This window comes from Daphnia pulicaria, chromosome 1, assembly GCF_021234035.1.
Source record: "Daphnia pulicaria isolate SC F1-1A chromosome 1, SC_F0-13Bv2, whole genome shotgun sequence".
Lineage (NCBI taxonomy): Eukaryota > Metazoa > Arthropoda > Branchiopoda > Diplostraca > Daphniidae > Daphnia > Daphnia pulicaria.
Genome location: NC_060913.1, coordinates 34,268,911 through 34,288,319, shown reverse-complemented (window position 1 = coordinate 34,288,319; position 19,409 = coordinate 34,268,911). Strand labels below are relative to the sequence as shown.

Here is a 19,409-nt window from a genome sequence, read left to right as displayed (position 1 = left end):
CTAGCACAAACCAGTTTTACTATCGTTTTTCTATGTGTTGAACTTTGAATCAAGCTATTAGATCGCTGTTTTTTTTGGGTGTGTTTATTCTTGGAAATAATAAGCAAAACAATTAAACAAATGATTGATGGGATCAAAAATAAAATAATAACAAGATCAAATCCTTAGACAATATTCATCATTTTTTTTCTGTTTTAGCAGCGAGCAGTTATATACGCTGCCGTAAGCAGTAAGGGTTGAAATTGCAGAAAAAAGTATGCAAATTACGTAAAGTCCTTAAGTTTAATAACGGCTGTTGTAACGCCTCAAATAGATTTATAAAAATTAGATGAAAAAACCGTATTGTATAGATAACAACTCCAAGGTGCAATGCTATCGTTATTTCTTGAGATCATTCAGGGCGCGTAAAAATCAGAAAAATATACGCCCCGTGCTGTGTATGATGGTTATTGAGGCTCTACTAAGGAGTAGACGTTAAGTAGATGTTGGGCGATGGAGAGAGTGGGCAGCCGGAAAAGCGTTTCAATATTCTTCTTTGGCAGCTGCTGAACCAAAGCAGAGGCAACAACAGCTGATGGTGGTGGCTTGCTGATGGAATCAAATAACTCGGGCTCATCAGTTTGAACTTCATCGTTTCTATCGTCGAAATCTGCATAATCTGGCTCCAATTCGCTGTTGCTGGCCGTTTCTTCTGATTTGTAGTACTCGGGTTGGTATTGATGCTGATGAGCGATGGGCTCGTAATAATTGGCCCTAATAGTGATGCTTTCCCGATTGCCATGGTTATAATCAAAATAGCTGCTACCCATACCTTCGTGAGTGTCGCTCCACTTGATCTGATATAATATACGAAACCCTACTAACACAGCGATGTACCATGGATATGACTGAAGCGTACTCCCAAGGATAAGGGAGATACAAACAGCATATCCATGGAATGCTTCATGTTTATCCTTATTTCCCCTTCCCCGCATGTACCATTTGTATGTCCCTTGAATATACCGGTTTGTGTATACACAGTATCCTTAAATAACATCCATCTTTGGATATGATTTCTGTCAGAAATTAAAAGATAAAAGTCTACCCCGAGACTTGAACTACTGACCTTCAATTCCGTAGCTCACCTCTCTAACCATTTGACCAACTGTTCGTACAATTTAGGAACAAACGTTTGGGAGTAATGGAAATTGAGATATTTTTTAGCTTTTTCGTCCACTGTGTACCTAATATGGTTATACTGTGATGCACATTCTGTGTATGTACCAAATGGTATCACAACAAAATCATACCCCCGAGTATATTACTTTGATGTACAATCAGTATGTTAATGAATATACGCTGGTGGATCTACGATGAATATTCTTTATTTGATCCCATCCTAGATCCGAATAAATTTATACCTACGCTATACTACCGCCCCACAATTGCGACCTGGATCTATCCATCCCATATTTATCTACATCTTACATAAAGAGGATGGGCCGTGTTAGTAGGGAAAGCTATTATGAATATTGAATAAGTAATAAGATAAGACATAATATTTAAAGTTAAACTTTTTCGTGGTTTCATAATTAGGCCTACCTTGGCTAGGAAGTTGCCGTCTTTGACTAGCTGGTGGCGCGAAATCTGATGTTCGGGACTGCCACGATTGAAAGCAAATTCGTACTGATGCTCGGCTGGGATATTGACGTATTGGAAGTTATTGATTTGTCCTGTTGCTGGTATAGCTAATATAGCATTCGACTTTACAGGTAGCACCACCCTTGTCCAGCCGGCAACGCAAATGAAAACCTTTTCAATTATATCCAGAATATTTAACTAATATACACATACATAGAGTGCACGAAGCTATACATAGGCCTATATTATAAGAATAAAAAACTATATATTTAATTTTTAAAATCTATATCTAGACTAAATTTTTATATGTATAAAAATCGCGGATAATCCTTTCCATACTGTGCAAATAAACCAATATTTCCAGCATAACTTACCGAAATGTATTGAATATTCATGTCTGAATAGTGCTGCACGTGATGACGCTCCGAATTCAGACACTGCAATGCACTGTAAGAAAAACTACCACTCTCATATATTTATATATGGACAGGAGCCCATCACATAGCTCTGAATTCAAGAGAGCTTCTCAGTGAATAAAACAATGTACAGTATACTTCTCGGCTGCATTGTGCATACATATTATAGGAGACCTCAAATAATATTTTCATGATTGACACAATGGATGGATGGATGGATTTACGGTAAAGTGTGGTTGGTTTTTCCTACCCCAATTAATCTAGTGTATGACGTTTACTGTAATACGTAGCCATCAACGTTATGTCATAATAACGGATAATAGGCCTATACCTGCATGTACTGTATCAGACAAAAAAAAGTCTTGGGACATATATTATAGACCTCATCGATATGGAAACATTTGTATATATATTCCTTTATATTATCTCGTATATAACGCCAATCTTATAAATTACATGCGATAGGCCTACTTTGCCTTTTAATTGTTTATGTGTTATAAATATTATCAAATGTATAAATAAATCACATATCATGAAAACTAAATCAATCATTCATGAAGCATTATTAGGATTAGGAAAACGAAAAAGAGTGTCGAAACTTGGCTGCTGCTGCTGAGTCGTATCTTGTGTGATGTCGTGTGTCGCAGCTGGCTTGCTATCATATGCAGGCTTAATAAAGCTAGGAGTATGATATTCGGGTGCTGCTGTGTATTCAGCCGAAGAGCTGCCGTGGTTGTAATCAAAATAATGACTACCTATTCCTTCATAACTATCGCTCCATTCGACCTAAGATCAAATTATGATGAATATATAACTGAAGATGCGTGATTTACGGTGATTTAGTAATATAACACAAATAATTCTATATAAATGTTCTATAAGGATAGTAAGATCTTAAATAGTAGATCTTAAATATAGATAAACCTTAGAGCGGAAATTTCCATTTTTGAATTGCTCATGGCGCGATATTTGATGAGTGGGACTTCCGCGATTGAACCCGAATTCATACTGAAGGAATGCGGGGGAATTCAAATATTGAAAATATCCTTGCTGATCTTCTTGAGACTGCTGCTGTCGGATGTTTGACTGTGTTCCAGATGCTGTCAGGCTCGTCAGAAGTGAACACAACGTCTGTTTCATTCAGTATAGATTCAATAAATAGCCGAGTGTCAAACAACTAGCAGTTATTGACAATTTTGATTTATATTACTCACCAGTATTACATAATAGATGCTCATGATGATGTCAAATTGTTCTGCACTGTTAGAAGGATGATGTGTATAGTAAATAAAATCGGATAAGACAACGCCTTTATATATATGCGTGATGGCCTGTATATAACCCTAGGCCCTTGACCACGGCAGATGAAATATATAGCATGAAAATCGAGGGGTCTGTTAATATAATGGTTATTGGTGTGGTCTGGGTTATTCCCCATAGAGTCCAGTAACCCGTATGAAAACGCCCCTTTGATTAATCACTGATAATTGAAGGATATTAGCTTGATTAATTTTCCAATGATTTTCGCCATCAAAATTCGGACATGATTATTACTGACTTAGCATAAATTTATCACTGAGAAATGAATGGTTTTTCTTTGATTTTCAAATCATATATTCACTTACTTTTGACTGATTTAAAGTGAAGTTTTCAATGCTTTTTTATTGATTAGTTTTTCAATGCTTTTTTATTGATTGATTTTTCAATGCTTGTATCCAATGACTTTTTTTATAAAATTCAAAAGCTAAATTTTACTATACTAGTTTTCTTTCTCTACCAGTTTTGAACTCCTGTTGTCGGTTTTCCTTACCCTTGTTCTCCTTTTTTATTTTACGTACTTACCTATGAACTGTTAGAATTAATTGTATCATTGGTTGAAATTGTCCGTATCGGGACTGGAACCATCGCAACATTGAGTGGTAGCCAGACTCTATAACCAACTACCTATGACGTTGGACATTCGATAAATTTAGTCAGTTCAAGTATCTAATTCATACGTATCTATATAGGGCGTTGTGATAAACAATTTTTTTTTCGAAGAAAAAGAAAAACGTGTTGGTGGTGTGTTTGGTATTTTTATAATCATTAAAAAATCTTTCACAAAATCATGAAATAACATATAAGAAAAATGCTAGAAGTAGGATAGAGTCCAGTAACGAAATATTTGTCATTGCAAAATCAATTAGCGGATAGAAATTATAACCGAGCCCGAAAAAAATCATTCATTTATCACTAGAAACATCATTTGTCATTTAGGATATTATCGATTAAAGTAGGTCTCAAAATTATGGTATCTACCTTCATATTTACGATGATTGCGCTGTTCGCCTAGGAGTCGCTTTCGCGTTAAACCAAGACTACCACCCGTCTTACCATCATCATATGAAGAAGATACCAACTGAAATCATATTCAGAGTTATTTTCATTGATTCATATTTATAAGCCCCGATCTGGGATTGAACACGGTACCTTTCGATCCATAGGAGCGTGCGATAACCATTGGCCTATGGTTGCACATTCGATTCTATATTAACCATGTTGACAACGCCGTATGTTTCTTACATATGGAAATTCACCCTTAATATCATTGATTTCGACGCAACAAAATAATATAAGTCAATGATTCTTCATAAGAAGAACGTGAAAAGCATTCCAAAGGCCTTTCAGTGATAATTTATTGATATTTGAGAAATCATTTGTAATGGTATTCATTCACTATGTTCACTATTTAGTAATAATCGGCAATAAAGTCAATGAACTATCAGGAAAATATTAATCGGGATAACTAATGATTTACATTGATAATCAGTGAAAATCCAATGATTCTGGAAATCCCTGTCGTGATATTTGTCAACTAGCTAGGCTGCTAGCCACTGAAATATCATTAAAATTTATGTTGGGAAAACTTAGTGATTTAAACGGAGCAGTATTCAATCAATCAATAGAAATCATTGGATAAAAAATCATTCTCAGTGATAATTCTCAGTGGTAATCCCTGAAATATCACTGAAATCTGAGGAAAGCTCAGTGATATGAACTGAGAAGTAATTATAAAAATCAATAGCAAGCTGTATAAAATCATTATAAAATCAAAATTACCGTTTGGGACTCATTGAACAATCATTTATTAATCATTGGAATGATTTCTTAGTGATAAATAGATGCTGATTATTGATTTGTAGGTGTCGATGAAGTATGGCAATAAAATGATAAGAAATTCAAAGGTTTACTGAAAATTACTGAAAATGTAAATATCAGTAGAAAATCAGTAATTTTTCAAAAGAAAATATTCCATGGATTTTTACGTTATGTTCATTGATTAGTTCAATGACTAAGTTAAGTTTAATCACTGCAAAATACTTCATTTTCTGGATCTAATGATAAACCAATGAGTTTTTTGGACTCTGTTCTAATTTTTGAAATATCTTTGATTTTCCAACGATTTGTTACTGACTTTGTAAATTGATTTATCATAGAAAATCATCGCCAGTGATAATTGCGTGACATTCTTACTGACATTCTATGACATTTCAGACTGTCTATTGATTTGTTTATGCTTTTCATTGATCTGCAGTGATTTTCATTGACTCATTTCCATACGGGAATCGATTGATTGTATCATCTGACATGCCATTCTTCGTTTTTTTCCCCGCCATGCTAATGCGCATTATACATATATCTCGAGTTAGATATTCGAGTAACATTGTGGTCGTGGAATAGCGCGCAATTGAATGATATGGTTGTGTGGTTTTGATGAACGTTTCAGTTCAATGAGAATAAAACCAAATTCTAAATTACACGCGCGGTATAGATTGAACTTATTTTGCCATATACACGCCATAGCCGACTAATATTGTATATACGCATATGTCCGTTTTTTTTCTTTTTGTTTTTTAGTTGGATTAGATGGAGAACAAGATACTGACCGTCTATGGTCGATGGTGGCCAATCCTCGCGATTAAGAGCATATAATAACATTAGGTTTATTGTTTTTATTTCACTGCTGCGGTGCTTGTTTCTAAACTAGGTCATAATGGATTATATGCATGTAAAGTCTCACACTACCTACTTGCTCAATTGAAGCGTATAGATACAGTAGACAAATGATTCCTTGTTAAAAATTATACACATTTGGAATATTATTTTAGTTATAGGCCTATATAATTGTATCGTTGATTTTTGTGAGTAAAATTAATGAGAAAAGTGGGAAACATTAAATTTTTATTTATCGTGTTTAGTCTAATCCAATTAGAATTTACTGCCAGTATAGTAATACAATAGGGCCTATAAAAAGCAAACGACGTGGTACAAGCTAATAATTAAAAACAGTTATAATATGTTAGAATGAATTAACTGGTTGATTTATGGAAAATGCTTAATAGTTTTGACTGAGCCTAACGTAGAGACATTCTTTCATGCTGATGAGAAAAGCGCGGCGTATAAGATTGATGGGGAACTCCGTGTTGGCTTCCAGAATCACAGTAGAAATGGAGGTCGGGCCCGGCACAATGTAGAAGATGGGAAGAATCAATTCCAACTTGACCCAGAATTTCCCGCGCTGTTTAAATATTTGTTGCAGGACAATCTTGTTGTTGTACACATCCGAGACAATGGGGATACCTGTCTCACCATAAGTCTTCTCGTCTTGGGAAAAATAAGTCCTTTGAAAAGTTGAGATCAAGGCCTCTCCTCTCTTGCGGGTTTCCGGGTCGTTTCTGATGTCAATCAGTTGGGCAACTGGTCCGGGATACGGATAATTAGACGAACCACACCTGGCGAATTCTCTCCTGAGACTGAATTCTTTTCACAAAACAACAAATTATAGTTTAACTGTCCATCATTTATTAAGGAATAACTAATAAGTTATCATAATGAGAATATAGACTACTCTATTGTTTTAATCGATTAATTGTTTCATAAGAGTAAGATATTATATAGGCTATTAAGCTATATTCATTAGTTATGTGGTGAACCCAAAATAGGTAAATGTGAAATCCTTACTCTGCTGATGGTGCTGCTGGTAAGCCTGACATTGGAAAATAAGGAAGCCAAAAATGGTACAGAGCTGGAGCAAGTAGAAGCGCATCATGGATACAAAATTGTAGCAATATTATAGTCAATGTGCTGCTGCAGCAAACACCAGCAGTCGAATGATGCCTCTCTATGCTGAACATCCTCTCTTTTAAACTGCTTGTGGGGGTTACGTCATCCGGTTTCATGGCATCCTTCCAATACTGCTCATCGGTATTCATTCCTATAAACAGTTGCTTCATTTTTTATTTTAGGTATTTCCCAAACCTTGTAACGGAATAAGTCGTTGCTCTTTCCTCATTCGAAGCAAACAGTTAAGGCTATTATATGTTTCGACGCTGTGGTGATTTTCCAAACTGTTGGCAAAGAAATTTAAAAACAATCGGAACATTATTCGAATAAACATGGAAGATTTCCCAAAATGTTACAGAAGAGTTGCGCTTTACTTTTTAAGATTGTGTAATTCTATAACTGGTTTCCTTGATGTGTAGAATTTATAGGATAATACATTTTGATATACGAGATTCAATAATAAATTGCTTCTTTATTTTCTGTCACAGCGTGCTGCTGTTAACGTTGATTCAATTCCTTATTATAATTCGACCTTGTCTTATTTTTATGAGAATTCCATCAATGTTTGTTCCCAGCATGACGAGAGGTATTATTATAACTAGCTATAGTCAGTTCTCATGTGTGTTTGTGTCTGAGACAACCAATACATTTGCTGTATACTGGGTTATTCCCAACAGAAATCGACAGCTGATGCTGGAAAAATTCAGCTCACCATTGAAACAACGAAATGATGTGTGGGGTATTCTCAGAGTAGTCATTGTTTATTGCCGCGCTGCTATAATATTTGAGATTTAAGAAATATACAACCATAGCATCGTATAAATATATACAGTCGCGGCTGAAAGTTTCTTTACGTGTAGCTAAAAAATACGCCTTTTTACTGTGTATTGGCGGATGGTGTTAGCCTATGGTAGAGGTTGAGCTACCTTATTTGCTCGTTTCTTTATTTTTTACCGCCCTTCTTTACTTAACTCTACCTCTTAACATTGATTACTAATTTACCCGCGATAACGCAAACGTTACGCATTCCTATTACCCAATGCTAAAATGAAACTAATCAATGCAGAAATTGTCACAGTTACAAACTGATCAATCATCTGTCATTTTATCGTTTCATTTAAGAGCTATTGCTAGTTTATTGGGCATCGATGCAATTGCCTGATTATCGGCCATGGTTACCAATAGTTTAGAAAGCCGCGCCAACAAATCATTGTCGGAGGTGTAAGGGGGTAGGGGGTAAAACTTGAGAAAATCGAGCAAATAAGGTAACTCAACCTCTACCATAGGCTAATACCATCCGCCAATACACAGTAAAAAGGCGGGTTTTGGAGCTACACGTAAAGAAACTTTCAGCCGCGACTGTATGTAGGCCTATCTTGAGTGGCTATAATACGTTTCCAGGTACACATGCAGAATCTATATAACCTATATTTTATCACTATGTTGCGAAATGTTGGGAGGGGGTGGGGGAATTCCAATGGCCATTTTCAGGACTTTCTTTTGCAAATGTATCTATACATATAGAAAAGCAGGATGTCCAAGTATTTTATTGGACCATTAAATAGTATCTGGTGCATCATGTCTTGTCTTTTCGTTAAGGACATCATGCATTTCACTTTTGGTTTCTTTTTACACGATTATATTTGCTGGTAACTGTTTTTGCACCAGATGTATGTACCAGAGGCGGAAATACTTTCGTCGCCATTTTCCAAAAGTTTTGCAACATTTTGACTTTCCATATTGTTATTGCACCAAGTTTGATATATTGCCTTGAAAAAGACTATAGTATTATATATTACAAATATAAGAGAAAACTATGTTCAATGCCATCTTTATTTTTAGCCAATTTCTTCTAAGACGATACACGAAAATTTTTTTATTCAGTAGTCGTGACATTGACAGTGCTGTCCGGACACAGGTTACGCATGTATATATAAGCCGGGGCTCATGTCAGACTTTCGTCACTTGTCATCCACAACAGTAGTAGCCATACCCTCCTGACTAAAGAATCAAAATATTGCAATCCAAGCAATAACTCTATATAAAAAATGTTGGATCATCTTTCAGCATTGTTTTATTCTGCGACCCATTCGTGGATTTATCTTCTTCTTCTAGCATCTACCATAATATTTTTAAACAATTACTCTCGACAATTGTAAGTCGTTTTCACACATTTTCATCACTCTCATCTTTTTTAGGGAATTTATTTGAACTATCCTATTCTTCCAATTCTTCCAGGTTTTTTTTTAAAGCGTATAATACCTTACTTGGCACTTATCATGTGACTTGTCGGGAACTGAAACAGGAACACTTTGATTCGATGAAGAATCACAAATCAGCAGATCCTCGATTGAGGGAAAAGGGAGGACTGAGGATCCTCGAAATCGGACCCGGTCCCGGTTACAATTACGAATTTTATCCGCCCAAAAGTGAAGTGACGGCCGTTGAAGTCAATCCGTTTTTCGAGGAGCAATTCTTCAAGAAACAGGCCGACCATCCGCACATCAACATGGACCGTTTCGTCGTCGGCTTTGCCGAGGACATGAAGGGCGTCCCGGACAACAGCGTTGACATCGTCGTCTCAACTATGGTCCTCTGCTCCGTCGGCAGTGTAGAGGGAGCCCTGAAAGAAATCCACCGGGTATTGGCTCCGGTAGGTTTATTTTAAATCGTTTAAAATAGAAATTTTTAAAAAATATCTTATAACCACAGGGCGGTAAATATTATTTTTGGGAGCACATCATTGAACATGAATACAGATTAGTCCGATACATTCAGAACATTGCTTCTCATCCGTTGTGCATGTACCAATTTGTCTTCGCTGGCTGTAAACTCAACCGGAAAAGCGACGAGGTTATCCAAAGGAACGACTTGGGATTCTCGCACATCGACCAGAAAAGATTCCGAACCCCCCAGAAGAGTGGACTGCACGCCATATGCATTTTTCATAGCTCTCATGTCAAAGGAATCGCCACAAAATAGCAGCAATCGCCTAAAAAGGGAGTCAAGCATTTTCCATTAAAATTCTTGATTCTTCACATTATTTTCTTTTTGAAATTAGCCTAGTTGTCGGATTTATACTTCACTGTTTCAATTTAGTTATTTTTTAAAATTTTTGTGTGGGTCATTTCGGGGATTCAAATTAGGAATTGGTAATCAACGGAGTTATCTCGGGTTTGCTTTGCATGTTCAAACGGTGCTTATAAAATATACCAAAATTATATATGACAGCCGAATCATACAAATTCTCTGCACCTCGGGCTTCAGAATACTGACCGCTATATTATATGAGAGGGCCTATAGCACGTCCCTCGGTCTAAAGTGAAGGCCAAGAACGCGTAGTTTCGGCTGTCATCCGCCAGAAGCGCGAGGGAGAGGTGATATAAAATGGCTGCTAGGCTGGGTGGGAAACTGCGAGGGGTAGTCGACTCATGATTTGGGTGTACGAATATTTAAATAAAAATATATTTTTTCATATTTTCTGATATTTTTTATTTTTTCATATTTTTTTCAAATTTTTTCATATTTTTCATATTTTTTCATATTTTATATTTTTTCGTATTTTCCCATATTTTTTGGTATTTTCCCATATTTTTCGGTATTTTTCCATATTTTTTCATATTTTCCCATATTTTTCCTTAACTTTTACTATTTTGTGCTAGAAAAGCAAGAAAACTTGCTGCAGCAATCCATATTTAACTCATTTATCTGAGTAGAATGGATTGAAATAGGGAAATGTAAAAAAATTGACAGCGTTCCCAAAATTGGGAAATTTCAGAATGTACTATGATTGAGGTTTTATTGCCAAATAAACATGTCAGTTGCATGACTGATGTTGTTATTAGGTAAGAACTGTCAATTTCAAGTTGTAATAGTCTATATATAGCCTGTAAATACTATTTTTTTAAATTTTCACCGCTGTCACTTTTTTTCGAGATTTTGTAAATATCTTTTTTTTTTTCAAAATAATTTCAAATGGTATCGATTTTAAAGGAAAAACGCTGTTTTCGTAGCTAATGGAGCAGTTACACATCCTGCGTTGCCAGGTCTGGAAATCTCATTTGTGTCCAAATTGGCCAATGAGCGTAAAGCCTCTTTAAAACCCTGTACGATGATTGGCCATTTTGGACACAAATGAGATTTCCAGACCTGACAACGCAGAATGTGTAACTGCTCCATAGCTTTTGTTTCCCAGAAAATTCCAACTTGATCTCGGTCGTCTGGACGAACCCTACCGACTCTCAGGGGTACGACATTTAGACCGTAGGGTTCGTCCAGACGACCATAGGCACGGTAGCGCACGTGGTGGCAGAGGGCTACAACACACTGTCCTACAACATACTGTCAATATAAACAAAGCAGTTCAAAAGTGTCAATTCAGGTTTATTGCAGGTTTAGTGCCGTTTCTCACAGTCACAGTATGTCAGGTAGAGATTTGATGAAAGATTCTCTGACCAGGCATCGAGCCAGAACCAAAGCCGATAAAAGAAAAAATGATGCTTTATAACAGGAACCTAAACGTTCAGGTAACTTCTTGACCGTAATTTTGGCAGAGGCAGAGGCCGAGCTACCCAGTCTGATGAAGTTGTAGCAGTTTCTAATCAAGAAACTGCTAGTGAAATAACTCCCATAGGGACACTATAAAACAAGATAATTATTAATCTACATAAATAATTCAAGAAACCGCTATTACCTTCAACAGTGATGTACCCATCTTCAGATATGAACTTGTTTTGGCGCAAGAATTTTAAATTTTCGCCATTCTCACACACCTCCCCATTGTGTAGTACCAATAACAGTTTGCGGTGAGTGATCATATCACATTTGCTGCAGAAATCTTGCTTGCAAGTAAAGCAACAAACAGGATTAGTGCCTTTTTCACATACACCACATTTACTTGCACTATAGGAACGGGAGCTAATGTAGTTTTGAAAGACAGCATCTCTCTTGGCATCACAAGCATCTTCTTTGTCTTTCATGCGAGTTTTCCACTCGCTTTCTTGATTGGTTCCTTTTTCTTCTTGTTAAATTGTGAAATGCTTGCTTCAATGATGTCTTTTCCAGTGCGACTGAATGAATGATATCCTGTACACCACTTCTTTCTGTAAACAATGGAACATTTTTTAATCGTAAACTTGAACACAAATATTGATAAACTTACCATTAGACTGGGAGTTATTTCACTAGCAGTTTCTTGATTAGAAACTGCTACAACTTCATCAGACTGGGTAGCTCGGCCTCTGCCTCTGCCAAAATTACGGTCAAGAAGTTACCTGAACGTTTAGGTTCCTGTTATAAAGCATCATTTTTTCTTTTATCGGCTTTGGTTCTGGCTCGATGCCTGGTCAGAGAATCTTTCATCAAATCTCTACCTGACATACTGTGACTGTGAGAAACGGCACTAAACCTGCAATAAACCTGAATTGACACTTTTGAACTGCTTTGTTTATATTGACAGTATGTTGTAGGACAGTGTGTTGTAGCCCTCTGCCACCACGTGCGCTACCGTGCCTATGGTCGTCTGGACGAACCCTACGGTCTAAATGTCGTACCCCTGAGAGTCGGTAGGGTTCGTCCAGACGACCGAGATCAAGTTGGAAAATTCCCATAGGGCTGTTCGAAATATTTTTCACATTTCGCGGCATCCATCGCGGCAACGCAGCAGTCGTTGGAAGTTTTTATCTGCTAGAGAGCCTCGGGCATGGTGTATTAGTATGGTGGGGGAACTTATGGTTGGAATCGCCGAATCGGCTATCTCGGCTGAAGCCAGTGGTCACCTATGATCAGCGCTGCCTGGTGGACAATTGGGTGAACTATGAGCTATAAACGGTTTGAAAATTTTCTAAGTCCGATTCCACTTTGCTTATGTACTTATAAAGCTAAAATCGTAAAAAATGAGTCAATAACAGTAATTAAGTATTATTTTTCCAGCTTAAATTATTTCAAAATTAATAGACAACAAATATGAAAAAAAAAAGAAAAAATGTAATTAGGGTTCGAACCATTCTTCCCTAGAGTTGTAGCTCGTAACGCTAACCACTGCGACAACCGGTTGAAGACTGCACTCGAAAATGTTAAATATATATAGTATTTTACAGACGAATTATTTTGCAAAAGATTAGTATTTTGGTTCATAGAGGGCACCGACAATAGGTGACCAGCCCTGCCATTGGCTGTTAAGAATTTTTACTTTTCACTAAGCTCCGCCTCTTGTCCGAAAACTGGCTTCATTCGATATAGCCGATTCCAACAAAAGTTCCCCCACCAATATATAAAAAAAATTATAAAAAAATTGTTTTGATGTAATCAAGGAATGTATTAGGTATACACGAGTCAAATCATTAATTAGCATTCAGTAATATGCAGAATAAAAGAATTAATATAAACGAGATGCAAAAAACTAAAACAAAACATTTGTCAATAACCGATGAAAAGGTAAACAAAACATTTAAGCAAGTACGCATCTTGGGGATTCAAGCCTCGAAACAAACTCAGCAGTAGTGGAACTCATAGACGAACTAATTTTAAACACTCTTTCCTCAAAAAATTTATACATGGGTTTGATTAGTGAGGGATAATGCAATTGCAATAAGAAAAAGGATGAAAAAAGAATTTTGAATGCCGACGAAGACGAAATCCCACAAGGAATTATAATATCCTCAATAATGACGTTGTAAAACAACGGATCCTCGGGAGATCCAGAACACAATAAGAAGGGCTGCCTCGTGTTTTTAGAACGGGACTTGACAAATTCCTCCATTTCACGATTTGCCTAAAATATAAAAAAGTTCAATCATACTGTTCATCAGCGTATACACATTTAAAGATTTATTACCGGGAGAAAAACAACTAGCTGCTCGGTTTTTGTTTCCACACAGCTATGTCGAATTTTTTAAATCTCAGGCATTATTTTAATGCAGATCAGAAGCGAACGAAGAAAATCTGTACCAAGAGAGATGTAGAGATTATTACGTTGTAACCGGTTCAAACTTAAAAAAGTGTTACCGTCATTGCATGATGGTAATGCGATGCCCTCAATCACAGCAAGTCTCTCCAAATTGCCCTTGTATCTATCAAGAAATTCGTGTTCTACATCCTGTGCATTGGGATATTTCCGCATAAAGTCATCGAATATCTGTAAGGTTCAGTTTAGATCTGATATTAACAAATGCTTAGCCTTTCAAATGTAACAAACACTAATACAAGACGTTTGTTGTTACAATCGACCATCCTAGGATACTCCGCAAGCAGAGAACTTGGATCTTTGTGTGTCGTTTTGATTTTATTCTGTCGGTAATGAAACGTTGCCTCCATTTCATCCGAAATTTGCTTTAGGTTGCTTGAAGTAGGAGGTAAACTTTTCAACAAACGAACCTACATTTAGGAAAATAAACAAAAATGTAGCCTTTATATCAATTTTTCTAAATTACTTTCACCATCACCTTGAATTCGATGGTCTCCAACTCCTGTGGTGTCAACTCCTTTGTAGTTGAAAAATAACCCGGTGGAAATTTCCTGTGTGGACGTTTTTCTTGATTCCGTTTTTTTTTCCGGCACTCTGGGTGACTTTTTCGAATTGTTTTTACTGCATTTTCAAGAAACCCGCCTGATTTTGGATGGAAATAATGGGTGTGAATCAGACTTGGTCCATCTTTTATACCTAAAGAAAAAGAATGATTAAACAGGACATTACACTGACGTTGAACAAAAAAAAAATTACCCAAAGTAGGAAAAGCAGCAACCAATGCTTCAGCTAGTGCATCTTTCTCAACAGTAGAGGGGAAAATTCCACACTGCTTCACCAACTCCGTGGCAATCAATGTAACTAGTAGTCGTCGTTCTGGTACACTAAATAGCTTGTCTTCTCTATCCAAATAGTCTTTGTACAAATCTTCTCCTTTTTGGGAAGACGTTACCATTTGTATGACATCAAATGTTGGCTAATACACAAAGACATTCGATTAGTTTTTGCACTTCACTATATTATATCAAAACATACCTTTTGACAGCCACGATAGGTAGCTAATGTTCTGGGTGAAGCTGATACTGGATTAGAAGCATCAAGTGAAGCCGTACCTGATGTTGATGTACTAGTGGTTAATGGAGCACCTGTTACCTGTGATGCACCCAACGATGATGTTGCTGCCAACGTTGATGAGACAAATGAAGTTGAAGCTTGAGGTTCCAATTGTGGAGGAGTTTGTGTGTTAAGAACTGGAACGGGAGGTGTTGCAACTGGACTGGGCACGAGTGTCTCTTGAAAAGATTTGACTAGAAGTTCAACCTTTTTCTTATGGCCCAACTTCAGGTTCACTTCCTTTAGATCGTCACTCGTTAAGGCAATCAGACTCGACCCATCTATGGCTTCTCCTGAAATACAAAAGACTATTAATATTCTTGTCTTATTTTGCCTTAAACTAACATGGACATGCAAAAAGGTAAACTTAAAAAGGTACATTTCAAACGAAACTTATTTTGGAATGCCTCGATGACTGACAGGTCAAATTTCTCCGTTCGCAGCTTTTCCAACACAGCTTCCACGTCCCAATTTAAAACAGCAGAGCTATAGCTCATCTGATTTGGCAGATAAGAGCTCTTCACTGAATTCTGAAACTGATACCGGAATATTTACATGATCTTCCCCAATTAATGAGGATGACTCTGGCAAAAATTGTGTTCTGTGGAACTTCATTAAGAATTACACCTAAACAGATCATTCCGATAATCGTTTAAATTTTGAAAGAAATGACACAATTGTTTTACCGGATGTCGGACATTTCGGCACTTTTTTCGGCACCTTAGTTTTGCCCGTTTCGGCCCCTGTTAACTCCAATAGTATCCGTTTCGGCCCAATTTAGTTACCAAATTGAGACATTAGTAAAGAAAGTTTCTGTATGAAGATACGTCATATTTTTTAAAAACTAATATTTACCTAGCGGATTTGTAACATAGGTTGAGGTTCTAGCTCCTTGTTTGGCTGAGCATTGTGCATTTATCGCTAGTAGAAAAGCGAATGTTCCTCTTTCGCCTTCACCGTATTTCTTTCCAGCAGCATCTTTGTGAAGTCAATAGCATCTAAAGTTAGCAACTAAAAATTCAAAATTGTGCCTAAAAATTTGTTTACTGATAGCTGACATCGGTTCCATCAACAAAAAATTTACAGTTCCTGTTCTTTAGACAATCATAGTTACACACAATCACTTCAACACACAGTATATAAAGGTTTTTTGATCTAGCCCTATAGGATAAATTCTCATTGGCTGTTTGGCACTTCAACCAAAAAGAATCGGTTATTAAGAGTAAGTCTCTTTGATCATTGCAGCTAGACGTGGTTCCTTTCTCTAAAACAGTGCAGTTAGACAAAGCACATAATACTTTTACAAAGAACCAAAAAATAAAAGATAATTACAAAGAGTAAATTTAACCATAAAATCAGTTACTATCATTGAAGACCTTTTCTTTTGTATGACAATCATCCTAGCTCCTTTTCTTTTGTAGCTACATTGAGAACAAATGTATCATCTACTGTAAAAAAGTGTGAGTTATAAATTAGAAACAAATAGCACAATAGCATAGACCAGTTAAGATCACTGTTAAAACATTTCATGACTTTTCTTAGCTCCCCCACCAAAATGAAAAAAATAACCTCAATTTATAGCATCTAAAATAATTTCATTACCTACCCTAAATTATATAAATAAAATTAGACTGGGTTTATGAAAATCAAGTGTGTATTGTATTTCAAACAGTATGGCATAATTAAATACTATGCCTTACAACAGTTTGCAAGCTGTACTTTGAAAAGTTCAAGGTTTTTAACGAATAGCTGAAGTATTTGAATTTTTTATTGCTTATCTTCAAAGCCAAGAATTTTAATTTTAATAAAAAACAAAGCACTTTTTACTAGGTGGCTATATGCAATGGAAAAAAACATAATAGGACGCAAACATGTTCAACAGTCAATTACACACAGAGTTGGATGATAGTAAAACTTGATTTTCAACAATAATGTAATGAATTCCTTATGTTCAGAATAAGTGGCGGACGATTTCTTGTTTCTTTTAGTACGGCATCTAGGCTGACAAATTCCTAAATATTTAATTCTTCGAAATATTGTAATTCAATAATTGTTTGAAGCGATTACCTTCTGTATGAAGAAGAAATATTTAATTACATAGTTGCAGCAACACCTTATATATTTTTTACTGTTATCAAAAGTGGTAAAATTTCAAGTGCAATAGATGCTTGAGTCTCAGTAAATGGAAAACAAATAAGAAAAATTAGTATAAGGTTAAGATGAAATTAAAAATTGCAATCATTACTGAAGGAGTTTAATATGTAAGATTTATTTTACGTCTGAAAGACTTTCATTGCATCGTTTTCCGCGCTTTTTGTCTTTACTGCATACTTGAGAATCAGTGGTACATAAGTCATCCAGTTCTGTCGAAATTTTCCGCATATTACAGCGCACTTTATCATTTCAAAATCTCCTAGAAGCTGAAATTTTAAGAAAAAAAAATGTAAGAGAGGAACAATTAAATGTAAAAAAACTATTTACTCACATAATCCACTTGGTTCAATACTTGACAAGCAGTTTTTAGATTGCTGTCGTCTGGTTCAAATATTTGGTCATCGACATTTTTTTTAAGAATAAAATTGGCACATTGATGCATTTTGGAAAGTTTTTCAAGCAACACCATAGTAAAAATTCGCATTTCATTATCGTTGTAAGATACCCACAAATAAAAAATTTAGAGTTCACGAGTCGGGAACCTACCCTCTGGCGACGTTATGCCCGACATTGAAATAATATATTTAAATTGAGATCCAGTGACGTCATGGCGCAACAATTAAATCAAAGAATACATGTTCATGCCACTTTGATTTAAGAGCCCTGCGAGTTTGTGCAATCTCGTATGCCAACCCTCTGTGTCGTTATTAGTTCTAATTTCTTGCATGAACACGGACCAAGTACTCAGAGGCCATTTGTTGTTTTCATCCAATAATACTTAACATATTTTAAAAACTTAACTAGCTTTTCTGCATCGCACCTTTTCAATTTGCGGTCTCTTCCTTGTTGAACGAGTGTTTTCCAGCACGATTAAATTTTTGGCTAGGTTATTAGTTTGAGGGACATTAATTGCTTACAAATGTCTCGTACTCCAACATTTTCTTTATAAAGTTTTGTCATGCCAATGTTTTTCATTTTTCTAAGAAGACATTGCGACCAATGAAACCCACAACCCTTGATAGTCACCCCCGGAAGAACGTCCTGTACTGCCCGCCAAACAGCTTTCTCAAAATCGCCTACCACTTCTTGCATTTCAAATTTCTTGTTGAAAACATCACCTTTTATAAATTTCAGAACCGCTTTATAGTCCCCCTCTGTCCGTCTGCTCATGAGAACGTATAGCAAGGAGAATTGCTTTAACTCGTAATGCTTTTTCCTGGCATTCCAAACTTTGAGGAAGCCATGGATTGTCCAGAGCTGCATCATGGTTTTTTTTACAAGTCTGAAGGTACCGTCAAGGTACCATCTCTTTATTCTCTTTAGCAATCGCAATTGTTTTCGTGTAGCGAATATCAAATGACGTTTTTCTCTCTCCCTAACACCGAAGCGCATATCACCGCGTAAAAAATTTTACGGAATGTTGGACATATCAAGATCAAAAAGCAAGTTTGTAGGGTTCTTTGGGTGTGTACTAGCCCTGGTACGATTTAAAATACCTTGTAGGTTAGTGCTGTTGCTGACACCTTTTTAAGATGGTTCCAAACGGTGGTTTACCAGAAAATAAAAGAAAAAATTGCAAATTTTTTGTTAACTAAACACAGCAGTTACGAAAAGAAGAAAATTACTTGTGTACATTCAAACAATTCTATGGCAGACGAAATCACTATTTTCGTTGAGCACAAGTTGTTAATCTCCTTCAATAAATTCATTATTCCTTTTTTGTCGTCACTGATAGACGGAACAACAGATGTTTGAAAAATTTAATCAATCAATCAATCAAGTAAGTAAAATTAACGTTTGAAATGCAACTAAAACTGTTCAAACTTTGCTTTCGTTCAAAAACGCTCTCGTTAATATTTGGCATCTTAACGAAATCTTCAAAAAACCTACAAATGTTGTAAAATAAGAAAATTAAAAGTGTGAAAGGCCTCGTTACATAACCTCTGGGAACTCCAAGTAAAAGGGAAACACTTTAAGGATTTCATCGGTTCGAAGCGTACAAGTCTTTTATGTTTATCAGCACCATAATTGGCAACTGC

At 36.2% G+C, this 19,409-nt stretch overlaps 4 protein-coding genes across 5 annotated transcripts in view; 1 reads left to right on the top strand and 3 right to left on the bottom strand.

The window, feature by feature from the left end:
• Positions 1-19,409, bottom strand: part of LOC124320546 — a 467,022-nt gene that overhangs the window by 320,132 nt on the left and 127,481 nt on the right. The window lies entirely within an intron of this gene.
• Positions 134-2,055, bottom strand: LOC124320561. The gene is made up of 3 exons (XM_046783393.1): positions 1,995-2,055; positions 1,582-1,791; positions 134-836 (listed from the first exon to the last, which is right to left on the bottom strand). Exons 1-3 carry the CDS (start codon positions 2,013-2,015, stop codon positions 447-449), a joined length of 621 nt encoding a protein of 206 aa, XP_046639349.1. The 5' UTR covers positions 2,016-2,055; the 3' UTR covers positions 134-446.
• LOC124320563 lies at positions 6,241-7,180 on the bottom strand. Its single transcript, XM_046783395.1, has 2 exons — positions 7,038-7,180; positions 6,241-6,836 (listed from the first exon to the last, which is right to left on the bottom strand). The coding sequence occupies exons 1-2, from the start codon at positions 7,123-7,125 to the stop codon at positions 6,412-6,414; spliced, it is 513 nt and encodes a 170-aa protein (XP_046639351.1). The 5' UTR covers positions 7,126-7,180; the 3' UTR covers positions 6,241-6,411.
• LOC124320559 (methyltransferase-like protein 7A) lies at positions 9,118-10,367 on the top strand. The gene is made up of 3 exons (XM_046783392.1): positions 9,118-9,294; positions 9,378-9,792; positions 9,852-10,367. The coding sequence occupies exons 1-3, from the start codon at positions 9,188-9,190 to the stop codon at positions 10,119-10,121; spliced, it is 792 nt and encodes a 263-aa protein (XP_046639348.1). The 5' UTR covers positions 9,118-9,187; the 3' UTR covers positions 10,122-10,367.